Source organism: Erithacus rubecula (assembly GCF_903797595.1).
Source record: "Erithacus rubecula genome assembly, chromosome: 3".
Lineage (NCBI taxonomy): Eukaryota > Metazoa > Chordata > Aves > Passeriformes > Muscicapidae > Erithacus > Erithacus rubecula.
This window is the reverse complement of record NC_136689.1, coordinates 115,165,041-115,187,491: the sequence shown is the minus strand read 5'-3', so window position 1 is coordinate 115,187,491 and position 22,451 is coordinate 115,165,041. Positions and strand designations below refer to the sequence as shown.

The 22,451-nt window shown below is 36.9% G+C and overlaps 1 protein-coding gene across 1 annotated transcript in view; it reads right to left on the bottom strand.

The window, feature by feature from the left end:
- Positions 1-22,451, bottom strand: part of PREX2 (phosphatidylinositol-3,4,5-trisphosphate dependent Rac exchange factor 2) — a 165,863-nt gene that overhangs the window by 78,553 nt on the left and 64,859 nt on the right. The window contains 11 exon segments of the mRNA XM_079301781.1: positions 1,188-1,273; positions 5,790-5,938; positions 7,235-7,327; positions 7,476-7,618; positions 8,748-8,820; positions 9,569-9,644; positions 10,203-10,252; positions 11,561-11,664; positions 15,270-15,370; positions 16,940-17,084; positions 19,654-19,803. Of these exon segments, the coding sequence (XP_079157907.1) occupies positions 1,188-1,273; positions 5,790-5,938; positions 7,235-7,327; positions 7,476-7,618; positions 8,748-8,820; positions 9,569-9,644; positions 10,203-10,252; positions 11,561-11,664; positions 15,270-15,370; positions 16,940-17,084; positions 19,654-19,803 (1,170 nt within the window).

Genomic DNA, 22,451 nt, shown 5'->3' with positions numbered 1-22,451 from the left:
TTTGACAAGGAAATAACTTACAGAATATACATGAGCTTCCCTGCTCTTAGGAATTATCACTATTTGATTAAAGCTGTGTTTAAAATCTAATATAAGAAAGTCATTGAAAATTGCACTATTACCAGCTATTGCAAACTCCCCTCCCCACAAAAAAGCCTTAAAAATAAACATATAAATAGATCTTATTAAATTCTCTCTCAAAAAACCTCCCCGGAACCTCTCTTCAGAATACCCCAAGGTCCCAATTCAGCAAAGCATTTAAGCACATGCTTAAAATCTTCCAGATTTAGCAAAGCACACAAGCAAGCACTTGCATATTGTTGAGACTAATTGGAATAAAGTATGTGCTTTATGAATAATGATAGGCAGTTGGTTTGAGATCCAGGTGCAGAAATAATTATCACATCAACTACCAAGTCTGTAACTTATTAGTCTTTCTTCTGAAAATCTGACTTCTGGCACCACAGCTTAGAAAAAAAGTTATCAAATTCTGTTCAAATCTGGCTGTTTTGCAGATCAGTTCACTTTTAATTCCTCAGTTACAAAGGCAGGAGGGGGGGGAAGAGACACAACTGTCCCACCATACCTGAAAATACAGTTAGTTTGCTCTACCATAAACAACACCAGACAGCAAGAAAGAACACTTCAACTTCTTTTAGCACAAGTGCACTGCTCAAAAACATTGAGTTAGGATAGCAAGCATCTGAAAATCACATCCCAAAAGAGTATTTACATTGAACATCTGCAATTACTAAGACAAAGTCACTAACACTCTTGAAAAGATTTGTAGAAAGCACAATTTTTTTTTGTAAAATGTTTTCAAAACATTGCAGAACCACACACTACCTAGCAAATTAACACACAGGTTCCCAACAGCCATTCATTGGACAAAGTGAATATTGCATCCTTCAGCTGCTCCTTCATCTATAAAGGATGCACATCTTTAACTTAGATTTCCAACATTGGTATAACATTATATACATTTGAAAAAAAGAATTGGAAGATGAAGCCAAAGCTTACAGAGCATAAGTGCATAAGTACATAAAACAATTACATTTGAGTTTGTTACTTTGGGAAAAATAAAAATCTAAGATGGATTACTGGAGCTAATTTTGACTTATCTCAACCCAGTTATTTGGATATTAAATTTATATTTACCAGTACCATTGATAGGTCCTATGGCTTACCTCTCCCAACAGCATGGACAACAGATGGGCCAAAACCCCGGATTTGGAATCCAAGTCCATCTGCAGAGTCAGGAATCTTCACTGTCCTGGTACAGACAAAGATTTAACATGAATGTAGCAAAAGGCAGCATCTGGTTATTCAGCAGCATATAGATGACAAGGGTGTAAAGCCCTACACTCTTATTCAAATCAGTTTTCAGATTTTGCAGCATTCATATTCAAGAAACCCTGCACCACTGACACCAGAAACAAGAGCAAGCTGAGACAGCACAAACAATCTATTTCACAGGGAAATTCAATATGCTGATTATAATCAAAACACCACCACAGCTTTAAAATCCCTCCCAAAATGACTGATATTTGGGTAAGTTGCCACAGAACAGCAACACTGAAAGCCTGGGAAGGAAAGCAGTCTCTCCCAGTCAGGAGAACAGAGCCTGGGGACCAGAGATCACAGCAGGTCTGATCAGACAAGCTGCAGAAGACTGCAGAGCTTAGATCATATTGCAATTTAACAGAATCACAGAATGAGCTGAGTTGGAAAGGACCCACAGGGGTCATCAAGCCTTGTAGCCCTGCACAGGACCATCCCCAAGAGTCACACCATGTGCCTGACAGCACTATCCAAACACTCCTTGAACTCTGTCAGGATGGGGCCGTGAGCACCTTCCCGGGGAGCCTGTTCCAGTGCACAACCACTCTCCTGGTGAAAAAGATTTTTATAATATCCAACCTAAACCTCTCCTGGCAGAATTACAGGCCTTTCCCTTGGGTCCTGTCACTGGTCACCACAGAGAAGAGATCAGTGTCTGCCTCTCCTTTTCTGCCCCCAAGGAAGTTGCAGATGCACTGAGGTACCCTGTCATAAAAGGATATTTTGTTTGATAAGCAGGGCTTTCCTCTCATAAAGCCACGCTGGCTGTGACCATTGACTGCATTATCCCTCAGGTGTTTTTCAATAGCTCCCAGAATAATCATCTCCATAACTGTACCAGGCACAGAAGTGAGACTGACAGGACTGTAGTTTCTCAGGTCCTTTTTCTTGCCCTTCTTGAAAATTGGGACAAAATTTGCCAGCTTCCAGTCAGCTGGGACCTCTTCAGATCCCCAAGAAAACTCCTCAAGAGTGGCTTTAAAATGACATCAGCTAGCCCTTTGAGAATTCTTGGATAAACCTCATCAGGCCCCATAGATTTGTAGGGATCCAGCTGAAGCAGCAGATCTCACAGAGTTTGAGGGTTGGCTGGGAGTTACCATTCTACAGTCATGATCCTCCAGCTCAGGGCACTAGACCCCTTTGGTCCATCACCCATTCCAAAGATGCAGGTGAAGAATAAATTAAATACCTCTGTGTTGTCCCTGTCCCTGCTTGTGAGGTGACCATCCTCATCCTGTAACAGGTCAATGTTATTTTTACACTACCTATTGTCATTAATATACTCAAAAAAACTCTTATTGTCCCCAACATTTCTGGCCAGCTTCAACTCCAGTTGACCTTTGGCTAGACGAATTTTCTCCCTGTAGAGGTGAGCAGCATCTCTGTATTCTTCCCATGTCACTTGATCTTGCTTCACTGGGCATACACCTTCCTTATTCACCTTATTTCCCAGAGAAAATTCCTGTTCAACCAAGCCAGCCTTCTGCTTCACCTGTTTGACTTCCAATATTTGGAAATCACCTGCTCCTGTGCCCTTAGGAGGTGATGTTTAAAAATTGACCAGCACTGATGAACCCCAACAACTGCAAAGACATTTTTACTCTGCAATAAAGAATCCCATCAGGTGTAAGTAGACAAGGTGTTGAGTTGATCATCCCATGGTCATCAAACCCAAAATTTTTCTGCTCACACCAGCCTTGGAGCCATGCATTGACCTGCTGGATCTGCCTAATCCTATTGATATTATTCCTTGCTACTGGAAGAATCAATTAAATTAACTGCTGTGCTCCTGATTCCTCTATCAATCATCCCAGAGCACTGAAGCCTTTTTCAATTGCCCTCAGACTTCCCTGTTGTATTTCATCACTGCCAGTTTGAACAATCAATAGCAGAGAGTAATCAGAGAGCCTTAGTAGATGGGATTGTTTTCCAGTAATGTCCCTTATCTGATCCCCTGCGAGACAAAAGACTTCCCTGTGAGTTGGGTCAGGTCTGCATGTTGGACGCTCCATTCCCCTCAGAAGGGAGTCTCCTGTCACAACTGCCCTTCTTTTCCTGGTGACACAGGAGGTCTTGGTGCAGGGGGCAGCTGGTGGTGTTTCAGGAGCCCTCACCATTTCAGACAGATCTTTCCCCACCTCATCAGTTGTATGGCCTTCTAGATCCAGAGCCCCACACCTGCTGGAAAAGGTACCAGTCCTACATGTCAAATTCAGGGAAAGAGGAACCTTCTTGCTGGTATGTGCTGTGATGTGCCTCCAGCCTTCATCTTTAACACACCCTTGGCTAACAATCCTTCTACTAATCACCCTGCAGGGTTCTGAGCCCATCTGCTTCTTCCCCACAATGGATATTTGAGACTCCTGGGCATCTAAGACTGTAAGCATTGCTGAAAATAATTGATCTCTCTTTGCTCATTTACTCAAGCACTGCACAGCCAGTTGACTTCTTCCTGTAGCTCCACCTGCAACACAGCTTCTCAAACACAGCACACTTTCTGCAAAATAACTCTTTGTAGTCCCCAGCCTTGTAAAGAGGAATCAGGCACTCCCAGCAAGCTGTGCCTCTCCTTGCTGAATTTGCTTGAAATAATGTTTTGTTGCAGTTTTTCTGAGCAGCTACAGAAAGTATTGAGTTTTTTAAAGTGAGAATCATCCACTGATGTTTGTATGACTCGTAAGCACATTGTGCTGCACTCCTGCTTGGTCCAAGAACAAGGGCAATAATCCTACTAACAAACCTAACCAACAAAAACACAGTTCTGGGAATCAAAATTCACATCTACTCCTTAAAATTAAGCACTGAGCTCGCCCAAAGTAAGCTAACATACCCTCATGATACCAGCTCAGGGTCTGCTAAAAGCAACACAGCTGCATTAGCCCTTATCAGAGCTAGTTAGATCATGCATAACAGTGCACTGATTTAACTTTGCAGCCTTTCCATCCAGAGCCAGCTCTGTTATTATTTCAGAGATCTTTGCCCCAAGCCCCATTTCCCATTGCAAAAGCAAACAAATTCAAATTGATGCTGAAAAGGGATTTTAAAATACATTTGGACTGTAGCAAACTTGATTTACAGGCAGTTTTGAATAATAGAATTGCATCATTTCTTGTACCTTTTTTTTTCTAGTATACATAATACTAGGCATTTGGAGATGATTATCATCAGGGGGGAGATCCGAACTTCACTGAAGTCTATAGATTTTTTTTAATACAATAATATAGAGAGATTAACAAATGTTTACTTGAAACATTTTGTAAGTGTAACATCATTTAATGTACTCATATTAACTATTGATAGCATCCATATGATTGAATTCAGGAGAGAACTGTCTTCTGTGAACTCAACTGTGCTAGCAGCAGCTGCTGATAAAAAAGCAAGGAATACTGAGAAACAAATTTGACTCCTGTGAGATCTGCATTCACTAGATCATCTCTCACAACCTCAAAATTCACCCACAAGTTGAGTCAGAAATTAAACCAAGATTTGCATTAAAGAAAGGCCAAGATATGCCTTTTATGCTTTCCACAATCCTGTAGTCTGGGGGATTTTTAATTGTTACTTTTGTTTGTTTGGGAGTGGGAGCAGGTCTCAGACAATCAGTCCAGATAAGCATCTTTATGCCATATTTATTTCTATGCTCTTTTTTCTGTTCTGGATGGCATTTTACTTCTCAAGACACTTTTGCTTATTAAGAGGAGAAAGATCTTCAATATACCACTCAGCCAGAGCCATTTCTGAGTGAGGCACTCTGTATGCTGTATGGTAACAGAGGATGGCAAAATTCTCCAAATTTTGAATAAAAAATTACTCCTGACCAGTTTTTCTTAGTTTCTCTCCTTCTATGTTATATATAACCTAGTAAAAACAGCATTAACTTTACTAATATACTTATGCTCATTTACATATTTACTGAACCCACCTATTAGGCCTCACTTGGTATTTCTTTAACATAACAAAACTTGTGTTTAGGTAGGAATGGTCAAAACTGTGCACAGAAATGCATCTGTTACATAAAGATGAGGAGCTGTTTATTTCCTCCTGCTGTTTACACAACCAACACACAAGCTGAAGGAGCCCATGAGACCAGAGTCCGATGATGCCAAACCAGCAACTAACCCCCAGACACAGGAATTTGTTTAATACACATAATGAGAGATAAGTGGTCAAAACTACCCATATAGTCAATGAAGCTTCATTTAAGCTTGCAGTACCTGCATGGATTTAAAGCAGCAGAGCTGAAGATCTAAAGTACTCATGATTCTTTTGCTGACTCACAAATAGGATAAAACAAAAACAAGGCAAATCAAATTGCTTAACTTTGCAAAATCACATCAGATACAGCATTTAAAAACCCTGTACAGTAGTGCTCTCTGAAGTTCCACTGGTCTTAAAACTCACTTTGGTTGTTATTTGTAAAATGTCCCAAAGGAATGGTAACTTACTCCCGAGGTTTAGTGCTCACAAGAACCCTCAGGGGCTGTCTGCTGTTCAAACAGGCTTTCAAGAAGCAATCCACTTCACTGAAGGGTCGCAGAAAAACCAGGTCACCGTTAATGGCAAAGATTTTCTTCCCAACTTCCAAGCCTGCCATCTAGAAAACAACAACAGTTGTGTATATGTTTCCTTTTTATAACCACTAACACTATGTTTTCTTCTGCTGCCATGCAACTCCAATAGAAAAAACAACATTCACATTTTCTTTACATTCTTTATGACTCCTTCACATACCACACACAAAGGTCTTATACCACAAAATGCTTCTAAAACTGGTTAAATTCATGTGAAGGGTAAACACTCTTTCTGAAGAGAGCTAAATACAAGACCTGGTCTTAATCAAAATTTTGTGACAGTATTACAAGAATCAATTATTATAATTATTACAATAGTTAATTTTTGAGTAATTTACAACAGCTTTGAATGAGCCATTTATTTTATGATAATATCTAATTTTTAATCCACCATTTTCCAAAGGAACCAAAACTTCTTTCCATAAAGAAAGACACAATTAATATTTTCGTAAATGAATATTTGGTAAGTTCCAGAACAGAAGAGTTTTTAAACTTTGGTCTAACAAGAAAAGCACTATAACAGTTGAATGACAGCAGTACAAAGAGTGACTCAGGACATGGGCCAAGCCCTAGTGCCATCTGAGATTATGGCAGAACTGACTGCTAAAAATCACCCTACTTAGCTCTGTGGCTGAACTATATTATTCATTTGCTGTGTCTATTTATAATTTAAATTTGTACTCTACCATGAGATTTAAAAAGCCTAGAAATCTAAGTCCAATTTTTTCTCTCATAAAAGAGAGAACTTTATCTTACATGTATAGAGACTCCCATGCTGCTCAGTAGAATATTAATTAACCCAAAGAGAATCTAAAGCAATGCTATGAAACAGGAAGACTGTAATTTATTCATACAGATTCTCAAATTCCAGACTTTATCCAGAGCTTGATACATCCTTTACTGTGAAATATATCAACTGCAACTCACAGACTAGCTCTATACCCATTTCATGTTAATTTCAATTATGACTAATGTCATTACTGGAATATGATAAAATGCATAAAAATAAAATGATAACTTTTATATCATCACTCAGCATGAAAATTTAGCTGAGCAGAAAATAAGTGCTAGATAATGGTCAGAACAATATTTTAAATAAAAGAAAATAAAAAATTAATAAGAAAACAAATAAGCCAACCAAAAACAACAACAAAACAAAACAAAAAAAGGAAGAAAGGAGAAAAGTTTCACAGGCACAGCTTTCCTGGTAAGTGTCCACTGTCACTTTCTACTACTACAGACTTTTCTAAATTACGTACAAAGCATACATCTGTGATCAAGTAAATATAACAGGGAAGATAATTTATAATATTCAATACCTCAGCATTTGATCCTTTCTCCACCACTTTAATAATTGGTACCTTATTTTTATCTTCTAAACCAAAACCATAGGTTCCTTCATTAGATTTAATCTGTAAAATAATTATTAATAGATAATATTCAGAAAAGTATTAATAAAAACTGAAGCATGTCTTCATTATATTACAAAAATCTCTCATAATATATTGTCATTATTACCAATTTTTTTACTTATCAAAGCACACAATGATGTTCACTCACCAGCAATGACTTGGCTATGACATTTTCCACTACTTTCAGATCATGTTTCATCAGTCTGTGCTTCATATTTGATCCTTCCATTTCTTCATCCGCATAAAAACGGAACAGCAGTGGTTCATCTTTAAATTCACTTTTCTCTAACACTGCAGGACAGAAACCCACACATATTAATATTGATTTTCTTTTGAACTTTTGAACATCATGTCTTTCATGAACCATAAAATACTGAACATGCATACACATATTGAATGTTAGCAAACTATTTTTTTGTGTGTGAATCTAGGGAAATCTTTAAACATACACAACAATTGTTATTTGGATTCATTGTAAAGGAATAGGTATCACTAAGCTCCTTCATTTTTTCAACTACAACATCTGGATTCCACCAAGCTGAGAAAGATACATTAGCCTGAAACAGTTTTAGTGAAAATACCAAGCACAAGGTTTGTTCCTAAAAGGGATTTTAAAAAATTATTTTGAAAAGCTCTGATGGGTAGCCACTGAAGATGCTCACCACCAAGTTCTGGCACTCTCCAGTTGGTTCAGAATTCGAAACAGGTTTGCTGGGGATATGGAAGCGAGCAGAACAGCCAATGGATTCAGTTTGTGTGTTCAAAAGTCAAAGGACAAAGAATGAACAACACTGGAGAGAATGTTCTCAACCCTTTATCTAAACAAGCTGATAAAAGAAATTTCTTCCTCTCTTCATTTCAGTAAATGACCTATTACTTCAATCCTTTCACTGAAATCTTCCCTCTGGTATTAAATGGGTTCTTGTTCACCTTAATTTTGGTGCTCCACATATCTCTGCTCTCCTCTCCTTCTTTGCTCCTTGCTGTCCTTACGATTTTCTCATTTTTCTCCAATCTACTTTCTCCCCTTGTCACCACTTCACTTTTTGGAAGTCATGCTCCTCCATACATTATTAATACCCCTCAAAATCTCACATTTCTTTCCTACATTATTTTTTTTGTCTCATCAGTGCCGACACTCATTACTTTCTTAAGGCATTTCTTGCAAAGTGACTAATAAAACTGCCCCCACTAAATCCTTTGAGAGATGAATTCCTGAACACATGCTATAAAATTGGATATAATTTTCAGAGTATATAATAGCTATTTTTTTCCTTGAAAACTGTAGCATCAATCTCTTTAGGGATACAGTAGAACTTTCCATCTGTTCTGTAATATCTTTATCAGCCTCTGCATTTCCTCCCAACTGTGCAGATTAAGCAGAAAGTAAGCATAGCTTGTACAGAATGTATTTACTTACCATGGTGCATAAACCCATTATCACAAAGAGCTACACCAAATATCATAGCTTCCTCCCTCGTCCTGCAATCCCCCTGTTAAAACACAGCACATTTTCAACATGTATTTTTATATATTAACAAAATGGAAACTGTGCACAATGGCATAATGTCACAGGGCTAGCAATTATTGTAGATTACATTTGCCACCACCACCTTTATGTGTACATTTCTAGCATATATACATAAACCAGGATATGCATGTTTATCATAAAATCAAACAGTAGTTTGGGTTGGAAGGGAACTTTATAGGCTATAATGCACTATAATTACAAATAAATAGGAAAATACTTCAGTAACACTACACTCTCCATAAAAATTGAATATAATGAGCACTGAAGTTTTAAACTTTTATTTTATGGAATCAGTGCATGTTGACAGAGTTAACAGGATACCATGTTGTTTTTCCTCATTCATTAAATATGAAATAGAATTGATGGCAGCAAATTGGTACTGACTTTTTTTGTCCTCTAGTTAGTAATTTAGAGTTTCTCATCTTGTTTCATTTAAGCCATGGACAGTGTTACACGCTGAATCACAAAGCTAAGTGTCATCAAAATATTTCAATTCAATTTCAAGTAAGAAAGATAAGCACAACAGGGATGAAAAGCACAGCTGATGACAGCTGATTTCTATTACTTCACTAGTTTAAGAGGATTATACTTATACACACAGTTTTAACAACCCCTACACAGAGTGTTTGTGTGTTGTTCTTGATATATCACTAGCTTTCAAATCAGAATTTAAATGCAAAACATACATAAATCCAAAGGTGTCTACTTGCCTGGGCAATCAACCAATCTATGAATTTGTTAGCCATAACCACAGATTTGTAAGTTCTCAAGTGGTAGTCTTTATCCCTGTTCAAAATAACACAAAACAAATTTTAAAAATCAAACAAAGGCTCAGAAGAAAGAGAAAAATACTTGTAGCTTATAAGCAAGTTAATGCAAGCATGAGTTGAGCACTTAATTAAGGGTTGAGAAGTTTTCTCTGGAGGAAAAAAATAGCAAATTAAGTCTTTCTTGCAGACAGAAAGGAGGAGGCTGATGACATCTTATTTGGATGATGTTGTCACTGGAGTATAAAGGCAGGTGTGTTGTAACAGCTGGGACTCTTTAAATGAGGTAATGGTGTGTTAGTAAAGCAATGCACTAATATCTACAGTAAGCATATAAGCATATCCATCAAGAACTAGGAAGCTCTAGAAGTGCATTTAAAAGGTTATATTGAACAGAGTTGGCAGCCATTTAGTAGTTCAGTTATGCCTTTTATCTTGACAGTATTTCAATCTTATCTGATTACTCTCAAAAGACCAATCTTGAAAGCATGGGTTAGGTTCCTACATTCAAACACAGCATCCTCAGATCATGAACTCCTTCCAAATTATTCCCTCAGGTGTTCCCAAGTGGACTCACCTAATTACTGGTGTAAAGAGGCTGTGAAGGCGACAGTAGAGTCGTACACCCTGTTAGAGAAAGAGTGGTGGTGAGTTAACCACACCTTCACATCACACACACGGGGCAGGGACACAGGAAGGAAGCCTGTATCCTGTCAATGGATTTAATTTACACAGCAAAAAGATCTGCTGAAATTTCTGTTTATTTTCATGTGCCAAAACAATGTTTCCTGATAACAATATTAATGAATAAATTATGACAACGAAAACATTTCCAATCTTAGGTTACTAAGCTTACTGAGACACATAGAAAATAGATTAGCTTAAAGGTAGCATTAAAAAAATTTGTTTGAAATACTTAGAAAAGCACACAAAAATAAATCAACACTTCCATGCATTAAGGTTATCCTAAACAGTGGTTGCTATTCCACACACAACTGAGTAATTAAAGTAAAAACCACTGCATTTCATTATATGCATCAATACTTTGCTTACAAATTAGAATTATAACTAATCAATTTAAAAAATGCAAAAAGATTCAAAGATTAGAATTTTTTTTCTATTAAAAACCAATAAATTATGCATCTGGAGTAGTTTAAGAAACTATCAACAGAAAATTGTATTTTAAAAAAGAAAAACACATTAGTATTAGTTAGGAAACTATCAAAAAGCAATTATGTTTGCAATATGGAAGTATAATGACTAAAAGCTGTGTTAAATTAGATTCTATCCTACTTTGCTCTGCCTTGGAGTTCAGTATTGTAGATTCCTCTAGATGCACTTTACATTAACAAGTGCAGCAAAAATTAAATTATACTGCAGCAAAAATTAAATGCAGACATTTTCTACTGACTCAAAACCATGAAAAATTTGAATATTAATGAGTTTAAAGGCAACTTAGATCAATCTTTTCATTGTTTTCAGTAGCATAGATGGGTAGTATAAACTACTACATTTAAATATCTATGTGACTATAGATTTACTGCCTTGTTAGGGCACTAATAAAGTACACTCAGATTTTAGAGAAATTTGAAAGCAGTTCCCTACATATATCTTCATATCTATGAGAAGGACTGAAAAATACAATAGACTGAACCTCAGCTTTAGGATCACCCAGAAACACAGGCAATGCATCCTGAATATGAAACCACTCAATAGCAACTCTAACTACATAATAGTAAATTGTAATTTTGTATTGAAAATGTGTAAAAACTAACCAAAAGCTGACAAAACGAAAACTGAATTTGATTCACATAAATATAAAGAGGCAACTGTGAGAGGATGTTGTTTATCCCAGCAAATCTTATATTACTTCTCAAGCAGAATCTCTGTTTCTGATGTATTCTTCCTAATAACAGCAACTATTTTATTCTGTACCTTGGAGATCACATCCTGCATCTCATTTCTGGGATAGTATGTTCCATCGTCATACCGGAATCTGTACAGCATGTGCTCAGGTTTGAACTGGTGCTTATCTGTAACTAAATTTAAAAAATAAAAAAAAGAGGTCATTGTTAGATGACTTTCTGAAGAAACTTAGGAGAGAGAAGGTGGTCAATATAATTTCTTCCAATAAGAGCCCTAAACACAGCAATAGGTAGATTTCAAACAGGGAGGCCAGGAAGCCCAATTAGATCATCTGCCCTAAGCTCCTTTATGCCACTGGTGACAATATTCCTTATTCTTCAGTGTTTTTGCAAAGCTTATCAAGCAAATAGCCAAATAAGATTAATTTTACAATTATTCACATTATTTTCTGCCCTCGTTTTTGATGAGGCCAATCTCAGATGATTCAGTAAACATACAAACACTTCACATTTGACCAGTCTTGCAGTGGGAACATAGGAGAGAGGAATGTCTTTCTCTCTATATATATAGCAACCTTAACCTCATAAGTGCAGGAGATTGGCAATTATTATGAAGATAATATGCTTTACAACAGACCTGGAAAAAAGGATCTTAACAGGTGGATTTCCAGAGTTTCACAAGATTCCAGCAACAAACCTCACAACTTCAAGCATTTTGTCAAAACAAGTCCTATCACAGGATACAAAGGTTCTCTTGGAAATTGTACTGCTGCAAATCTTTCTGAAAAATAGCTGATCCATTTGATGGTTGAGGACAGGATTAGGCATTATCACCATCCTAAGATAACTACTTTATTAATTACAGCTTTGCTCACAGTTGTAAGCTTTAATTTTGAAAGTCAATTTACATGTCATCAAGTGATAAAGGAGGGTGCTGTAATGTCTTCAATTATCAGAGTAACACACCTGACAGAGGTAATTCTGTGCATGCCTTCCTATAACAAGTGATTAAGCCATCATACATAATTCTGTTCCAAAAATTTATTTAGGCATCATAAACTTTGTATAGTGAGGTGCCTTCCATCTGTGTTGTTTTCATGCCCCTCCAAGCTCCTCAGTATTTCCACATATCATCTGATACACACACATAAAAATTGAACTTCATACATTAAGTGGTTTCACCAGAGTCTTGTGCAAGAGCAAAATAACACCTCTACCTGCATTTGATATATCTGCTAATAGTAAAGCCCAGGACACTATTCCAATTGCCTTGAATTGGTGGCTATTCAAAATAATTCGTAAGCTCTTTTACACATCATTGCCTCTAAATACATAAGATACAGACTACAGAATTTTCCTGTATAATGCCTAATGTAAGTATCTAAGTGAATTTTAATGGACTGTGACCATTTAGGAAAAAAAGATGTCTTCTAGCTCAATTATTAAAAAAATATTCCTACTGTTGAAGAAAAATAATGTATTCGACTAGATTAACATATAAAAAGAGTTCTTCATGACCATCAAGTTGTGGAAATAAAAAACAGCATCACGACAGCTTTGCCTCAAGCCAAATTATTCCTCACTCTTACAGGGATGAACTGGGAGGGAAGCAGGATGACAAAGCACCTTTCCTTTCTTGCATGCCTAAGAGGAACAGACCAGGCCATGCCCTCTGAGGAACACAAGCACCATTCTGTGTCTGCAGCCCCAACGGATCACAGTGCACTAGGAACTAAGGGAGTAGCTCCACAGAGCTGGAACAGGCTGGGTTTCAAACACTCAAGCTCACAAAAAGCTGCATTACCACTAAAATAAGAAAGGCCAGGTTGGTTTCTGTGTCATTTTCAACACTGCATTCACGTTTATATGGCATACACCATGAAAAGAAAACTGATTGAGGTTTAAATTGGTTTTTTCTTTTAGTTTTTTTGCCAAGGTAATTTTAAATTAGATCATTGCGTAGTCCAAGAAACTGCACAGTCACCTAAATACCTATTCATTATAAAACTCTGATATTCAGTTTATTTTTGTAACTACAAAGCTCCTTAATCCATTGAGACAAGGCTTCCATTTCCAATCAACTGCAGTGAGTTGACAAAGTACCTCACTCCACTGATGGGTATCAGTCATTTCTGATATCAGAGAATTTTACCAGGTAGGTTTAAAATAGCAGCATACAAAGAGATTTTTCTTCTTATATAAAAGTGGAGGAGAGGGGGGGGAAAACATCAGGAAGTACAGCAATGTCCATCACAACATGGTTCTGTCATTGCTAGAATGAACTCCAGCACAGTGACAATAATGGCCAGCCTACTAAATATGCAAATGCTCAACAAAGGCCTCTACGATATTTGCAATGTAAATAACAGCCAAACATTCTTCCTCCCTTGCTCTCTCTGTGAAAACAGATGGTTCATTCAACTTTATTTTAGGAATGCTATTTTCAGTGAACCACAGCTGGATTCACTATTCAAAATAGCATGTCTGGCTCACATTTCTATGGTCTAATATAATTACCCTTTTATCTCATGAAGTTACACAATATTCATTTAACTTTGCATTGAGAAAATCTATGGGTGTATTTAGGATACAAATTACAAGATCAGGAGAAGAATCTATGGCAACTGAATCATTCCATTGACAACAATTCAGTGTATGTAGTAAACATAATAGCATCTGACATTTGAATGATGGTGGAGAAAAATCATCAGACTGACATTAAAGAAATGAAGACTACATGACTACTGATGAATAACCTTAATATTTTTCCTCCTACTCTGCACATGTTTAAAACACACACAGCTCAGTGGCACTATGCTTCTCCCACTTTCTTTCCAGTCAAGAAAACTAAAATCATTGCAAAGAACTTAAATTAAATATTAAATTCATTTCTGGCTGGAGCACAGAAGTATTAAAATGTATATTATCAAGGATTTCATCTAAATTACACCCTGGATCTATATTAGAATGGTAACTAACTTGGTAGCTTTGTTTTGAGTGACTGTACCTATCATATGTGATTCTGTAAAACATGGCTCCAAAACCAGAAGTTTCTCCAGTTTACTTACATGGTCCTGTTAGACTACAGCTTGTAATAATGACAGAGATAAGGACACGCTCTGGTAACAGAAAAATATTGCCAATGCAACTTACCTGCAAAAATCAAACTTTTTCACTGGTTTAAAAAAATTAACCCTTTCAGCAATACATCTCTCTACAATGAGCTAAATGCAGAGAGGTAACTGCAAACTTCAGCATCAAAATACCAATTTTAGTAATTATACAATGTAATGAAGAGAAAGCCATAAAATTCAAAAGATTAAACTGCTGGGTAACAGGCTCATCAGGCTCCACTTGTAACATCTAACAAATGAGCAGGCACATTTATCAAAACAGCCAGCTGTGGCTCACTGCCATGTAAAATTCTTAGCTGAACATCTATCCCTAAAATTCCTGGCCTTAATAAAGGTTAGGATCCTTACAAGCAGTGTACCATCCTATGTTTCCCCAGAACTTCCTTTTGCTTACAAGAGAACAGCAATGTTTCTCTAGGTCCCTTTTCCTGATGTTGTGATCCCAACAGCACAAGGAAAATCTGATTAAATCAGTGGAGCCTTTCCCAGTAAATCTGCTACGGACATGGACAATGGCTCCATGAGGGCCCTGCAAGGATTCAACAAGCTGTCTTGTGTTAACAAGACCATATTTTTTCAAACAAAATAAGTCCATTCAATTTACAACAATTATCTTGAAAACAAGCTATAACTAACTATATTTACCATGGTGAATAATGCCATTCTCTAGTAAAGCTTGGCCAAGATGAACACCTTCTTCAGATTTGTGTATCTCTCCAATTTCCAACAGCCAGGACACAAATTCACTGAAAAACAGATACAGAAAACAAACTTGACTTCTCATACCACCAGATCTACTGCATATCCCTCTGCATTACTAGTGTTTCTTACAAATCTCTTAAATGATTCTTTAGGTCAGTGATCTTCAAAATGTTGTACACCTTTACAAAAAACCCTCACTTTTTACAGCTTTCTATTATTTTGACATAACCACCTATGTTATCCCATGAAATGTCTTTTGAGCTCAGAAGTTTTCCATGAAGTTAAGCTGGCACATAGTAAAGATTTTCCATGTTTTCTGGGATATGCTCAGCTGGCACAGATGCATTTGATCAGACAGACCAATATCAGGCAACTCCAGGTATTCCTACTGCACCTGCCCAGGACAGCTATGTCATGACTGCAGAACATAACAGCATGACAGAACAGCAGGCTTGTTACTTCCAAGGCATGTCAAACATATTGGCATCCAGGCATATAGATCTAGTATATATTCATGTGCAGAAAATGCCTGGCTCGTACCAAAGCAAAGCTGATGCAGTTCTGAAGCACTGGATCTATGGCACATAAGATGTGCATGTTACAAATCAAAGAAAGGTGCAATGAGGTAGTGCAACCTTCACATTCATGGGTTTTAACTGGTGACCCTGGAGCAGCAGAAGCATTCTTCAAAACAGTTCACTCCAAAGACACCACTGAAAAGAAGCCATTTGGTGGTAGATTTAAATGGCTCCTCAACATGAGTGTGTTCTTCACCTGCATCCAACAACTTCACTGAGGAAACATGATTCCACCACAACTGAATCATTCATCTTAATCCTAATTTCAACTGTGATTTCTCAATCCTAATTTCAGTCTTCAACTGTGTCATTTCTGAAAGTGACAGAAGACAGCATAAGAATCTCTAAAGTTTTATTTCCCCTTTTGAACCCAGTGGTATTTTCTCAACAACTACTTTGTGCAAAACACTCTATTTTATAAAAATGCTTTTCACACTTATGCTCATAAGTTTTCATACTTCTCTTATGGACAAATGAATTAATGATAACTCTTCTGTCCTTCAAATGATTTTTTTTTTTCATATACACATTTTTCAGGCATCTTTTTATCCTTCATTCTTCTTAAGCCATAGGCATAATAAGGCATTATAAAGGACCTCCTGATAATTTAAACATGTAAACCTTATTTAGTAACTCTGTTCCTGACCTTCAAGCAAGAGGAAGACAGGAGCTGTTTTAAGAGACAAAGATTACTTAGGTGGAATAAATAAAATTTTACACTCCAAACTAGCCATTACAGAGACAAAATGCATTAAACAAGTTGGGAATTATTTCTTGAGAGAAACCAATTCGCTTGATACATTTCCATATTTTCATCATGCCTTTCACAGCCTTGTTTCTTTAATAGAACTGCTTTACAAAATGAGCACACATTTATAAATTTCAGGCAGAATATTTTACATTCTGGCTAAATTCTGTGAGACAAATAGGCCTAACAGACATTACAAATGAAGTTTGGTTTCTGCAGAATCCCAAAGAAGATTTAAAATGTGGGTTTAAATTGCAAGAATTCATGCTATCAAATGCATATAATACCTTCCAAGAAAGCATTTGGGGAAAGTGGTTAATTTCCTCTTCCTGTCTTTGATGAGATTCCCTTGTTTGCACATCATTTTGTACAATCTTTCTCCTTGCTCAGAGATCATCACCCAAGTGTCCTGTTCCATGCCCAATTTTAAACCTGCCAAAAATGCATTAACATTTTATTAAGTGATATTGCCATTATATTTAAGTATCTTCCCTGAAATGGAGAAGCAACACTGGTATTTTACATACAAAAAAAGAGTTAAAGAACTGTTTTTCATTATTTTCTCACGATCAAGTTAAACCATGAACATCTGATCTTCATAAAGCAAAACCAAAAGATATTTTTCTCACAGGGAAGTTAAATTGTTACTCTACCGACATCACCGTTTATTTTGTAGCAATAACAGACTTCAGTATGAACATTTGCAAGAGTGTAGTCATGTCTTCACAAGTTTAAAATGAAGTGCCTCGGTTTTGCTCTTACCATGTGATAACAAAAAGATCTTCACTTAAAGGAATATTTTGCAAATGTTTCAATTAATAGTAGTAACAAGATAGCAGGTATACATATTCCAGTTTCACATAGAGAATTCACCCCTTTTCCACAAAAGCATTCAGGATTGGCAGGGGAGCTGGAGCTAGATCTTTATAACCTCCTTCAAGCCAAGTCATTCTATGATACTCCATCTGAGTAAAGGTCTGGTATTTATTTAGTTCTGAAAATACAGCCTGAAGAAATGTGCCTATCATGAGAAGAAGTCAACAGTAGTACTGGGCACTAAGTATTGAATAAGGATTGTCTCTCATTAGCCATGAACCAGATAGCAGTGATGTCAAACAAAAAAAAAAAAACTTGGAATACCCCAGGGAAAAGAAAACTTAAGAAATAAACTACTTCTGGAGCTTATAGGATGTTGATGCTGTTATTTGCATTGACTTTTCAAATAAGGTCATCACAGCATCATCAGTCTTAAAGATGTCTCTGAAATAAATTTCTAACTAGCTGAATGGCTCTGGTGTTTGAAGGAAAGCTGCCAAATTGACAGAAAATTTCTGCAGGAAGTTTCCAATACATCTTGACTTCCTCTTGCAAATACAATCTACAAAGTGGTCTTAGTTTCTAATTTTATTACAAAAACCGAAAACCCTGCTAAATCACTTAATTCAGGACATTGTCTCATTTTTGTTCAGCTTCTACTACATGGATTCCAAGTAATAGTACAGGTTTAGTTTCTCTCAGTCCATTGAATCTCTGAGTCTGTGTTGCAATCTGAATCTGTGTGTGCCTCATCTCCTCCTTATTTCATTATTGTCTCTTTGGTGGCAAACCCACTGAGAGCATCAGGATCTGAAAGCTTCCTCAAATCATAGGGTGCTAAAATCCTAAGACATGAATTGGTTTTAGGATGGCTACCTCAGACCTCCAGCTTGCCAAAGTTTAGCTCCAACTCATTTTGACTACCAGCTGCTCAGCTGATCAGTGTGAAATAGCAAGAATTCATCCACATAAAATACTACTACTCTTTGTATTTCTTATCTAAAGCATCAAGAGCCTAAGGGAGAAATCAAACTTAACAGAGAAGTAAGATTTACTGAAAATGTTTTAGTCAGTTCCACACTTTCTATACAGAAGCAACAAACTTGGGTTATTTTTCGTGTCTACCACATTGCCTTTTCATTTTTAAAACATTTTTCATATTTTAAAGGTGTTGAGAGTTTAGACCTCTAAAGCATCTTTTCAACTTTCCTGCTACATGATGACACTGCTGATTAGCCAGGGCTGAGATGCCCTTCTTGAAACTCTGGTCCTACAACAGATTCTAGAAAATCCAGTATTCAACTTTAAAAGACCAAAGAAAATACTGTTAGTGTCTATTTACAAGAGGCACAAACCAACAGTTACTGCAACAGGCAACAGAAAATCTACAAACATCAGGAAAATAATCACAGATCTAAATACAAGGTCATATTTTCTTTCAATATCAAAGCTCCAAATAACATTGCTAATAAGGATATTTGATCTTGCAAATCAAATTAGCTCCAGATGATGATTCATCATCTTTCCCTGCTTCTACTTTGTGCTGGGTTCACCTTGAACACATGAAATTATTCGTGGTCACATTTGAGATCGAGATTATATTTCATCCAAGTATTCTTCCACCTTAATTCAGTTTTTCAGAGAAACAGTGGTTTTTCAAAGGTGACTGGAAATGGTGATTACTTTCTTGGGTAGGAGACAATACAAGGCAAACTGCAAGGTGGAGTTGTGAGTGTGTTTCCTACCGTTTTAGTTTGGATCATCTGCATCAAGATCCAACACAGAAAGCTGGCTCATTTCAGTGATTCAAATCCAGTCACAAAGTAAATCAGTGCATACAAATCCCACACTGCATTTAGGATAGACCCCCAGACACCACAAACCATGATAATACACAGGTCTCAATGAATTTATACAATTTATACTGGTTGAGGATAAGCTGTAAAATCACAGATTAAATCATCTCCCCATTTCCCAAACAGCATTTACTGCCAGCATATATGATTCAAGATATTATGCCCTTCCCAGTACAAGTTTGATTCATTTTTCCCAGGTTGGTATCCATAAATCTTCAGCTGAACCTGACACCACAAGTTTGCCTACCAGCTGGTTTTGCTTTATATCTCAACATAAAAATACAGTATGGCTTTCTGGCAGAGCAACACAAGGAAGTTTATTGACCTACCTTTTCTTCTCTCTCGCTCTTTCAAAATAGCTTCCAGCCATTCTTGCTTCTCTTCAGGGGTTTTTGCCATGCATACAAACCATTTATTCTTTGCTGTGTTGTGGATCTTCCAGCCATTAATAACAGTGTGGCCACTGCTGTGGTAGTCAGCTGGGAATAGATAAAATTGCTTAAAGGGCATCAACTCTTAAAAAAAGCAATAGCAATAGTTGCCACAATTGCTAAAAACTTATCACCACACATAAAATTCCAGATAATACAGAAGAATAAAAATTAATTTAAATTTATCTGTGTCACTGTGAACTATGTTATAACTTAATAAACTCTAGCTTAAATTTCAGTAAATAGTGTCCTTTGTAAAATGCAACAGAGACTTGCCTAGCACATGGAAGAAGGTATAAAGTCAGCACTAAAACAGGCAGAGTCCTAGTAAAAGAAAAGACAACAGTACTTGTGAGTACTTTTCTGTTAAACTGCAATAAATTATTCCTTAAACAAGCAGCATTTTGCTTTTGCCCCTTAAATTGCTCAGTTGCTGTGCTGATTGACTGATTTACTATTAAGCGTAAAAAAGGACTAGGGGGGAAATAAAATTTCAATTTCTCACATAATCAAAGCACAGACATTTGGTGCCTTTTTACCAGTTATCTGAATAAGCAAATATCTACCCTTACTAGTTTAAAAAACTGAAATATAATAAAGGTGTTGCTGATCTAAAACCAAATGCATAATTCCTGGAAAATGTTCCTTAAAGCCTTATATTCAATGGGTACATTACGAGAGGTGAGGGTTGCTGATGTTCTCAGATAAATAGAACTCCTGACACTTGACATGTAAAAATACCTGTGCTATAGAAATCAAACTATTTACTTCTCATTACTCTATATTTACTTCTATAGCAATTGATTTTACCATGCAAGTCCATAAATCTCATTCAGAAATTTTAAAACTAACACCCTAACTATCCTTCACTAGGATTACATTAATTTCCTGGGGAAAAATTTGTGAGGCATAAATGCCTTATGATAAGAAATAATCTTTTCTTCATAAAACACAGACTAAAAAACTAAAGCTAGCAACTACAATACAAAACATTAAGAAAAATCAAAGCTTAATATTTTCTCACCACAAACTTCCATTAAGCAGCAAAAAAAGTCCTAAGGCCAACCCTGAACTAGTGCAATAACTACACAGCTTTTCATTTAATAAATACTTTTTCAGCCCTATTTTTTATGATGAGATGAGATTTCCTGAAAGTGAAATCCTTGCTGAAATGCTTGCTAAGATTTATCATAAATCTCAGCAGACATGCGAATATCCTTTCAATAACTTTGCATTTTAATTAGATGGAAAGCAGCCAAGCTTTGTGTCCTGGGCTGGGAAATGTCAGGAACTACTAGAAAATCAAGAGACTGATGGCTAATTTCTAAACCAACAAAACTTTCTAGTACTCAAAGCACGTAAAAAAGTGGAAGCAAGTCTATGACAGGGAAAAATGAAGTTATTTTTTCAACATCATGTCTATGCCATTTACCTATTTATCATATTTTTATTTGCATGGCCTATGTATAATATCATTTGTTTCTTTAAAAACATTTTTTTCTTGAAAATTACCTATCATACTATTTATGCACTCTTAGAAAATCAGACCCAAAAGTCAAGGACAAGAAATAAGTCTCAGACAGAAACTCTCAGCTGACAGATTGCAGACCCCTGGAGATCAGAGGCAGAAGCACTACTGGAGGAAGTAAAGCAAAAGTTCCTTTGTTTATTTATTAAGTTAGAGGTGAATTCATAAAAAACTACAGGGTCATAATTTTCCTGTGGTCTTTTTTACTGTATGTCTATCATCACAAGACACAATTTGTAGGGAAATGATTACTGGTGCACTGAACCATGGCAGTTTAAATTGTGGCAAAAAAAAAAAAAAAAAAAAAAAAAATCAGAAACAAGGGCTCAGACTCACAAATGGATTCAGATCGTCCCACTTTGGACAAAAATTTGGTGTCAACTTAGCAGCTTAATTCAGAAAAAAAAATGATGTGTCCAGACTCTTGAATCTCTCAATGTAGAGATGACTTTTAAAACATGCAGTTTCCTTGGCACCTGAGGACTGCAGGGCCAGGAGCAGCCCAGCTGTTTGACTACACTCACCTCATTCCACGACAAACCCACAGATTTCTGGGAAAAGCCCAATCCCCAAGCTGGGTACCATGACTGCCCAATGTGCACAGAGGGCTCTGAGCTCAGGTGAGAAAAGCTGGATGGCAGCAGCTGCCCCCCTTTGCTATAGTGAGGCACTGGTGATGCCCACTTTGACTTCAGCCTCTAACTGCAACACCCCTGCTTTCCTTTGCTCTTCCCATGAAGAGGGGCAATCCCTACAATTCTCCAAGGCTCCCATGAGCAATTGGTTCTCCCCAATGTCCATAGTCAAGAGCAGCTCAGCATTACACTGTCATCCCATACTAACTCCTGCCTTCTTTGGACTGGCTACAGGGCAAAATCTGGTCAGGAGCTGCTGGCCAGCCAGGGGGTGTGCATGTCCAGACTGCCCAGATGCTCTGCTCATAGGCACACTCTTCACATCAGTGCAACCTCAGCTGCCAGTCAGCCTAAACAAATAATTTGCAAACCTGACATAATGGTTACAGACGGAAGAATGGCACAAAACTGCTGTTCATGCAAAGTCTGAACAAGCAGGATCAACAAATGATTAAACCTACAACTTCCCTAGGAAAGGTGATGAAAGATTACATCATCTTTTAATGTGACTTGGTAATCCATTAAAGCTTGTA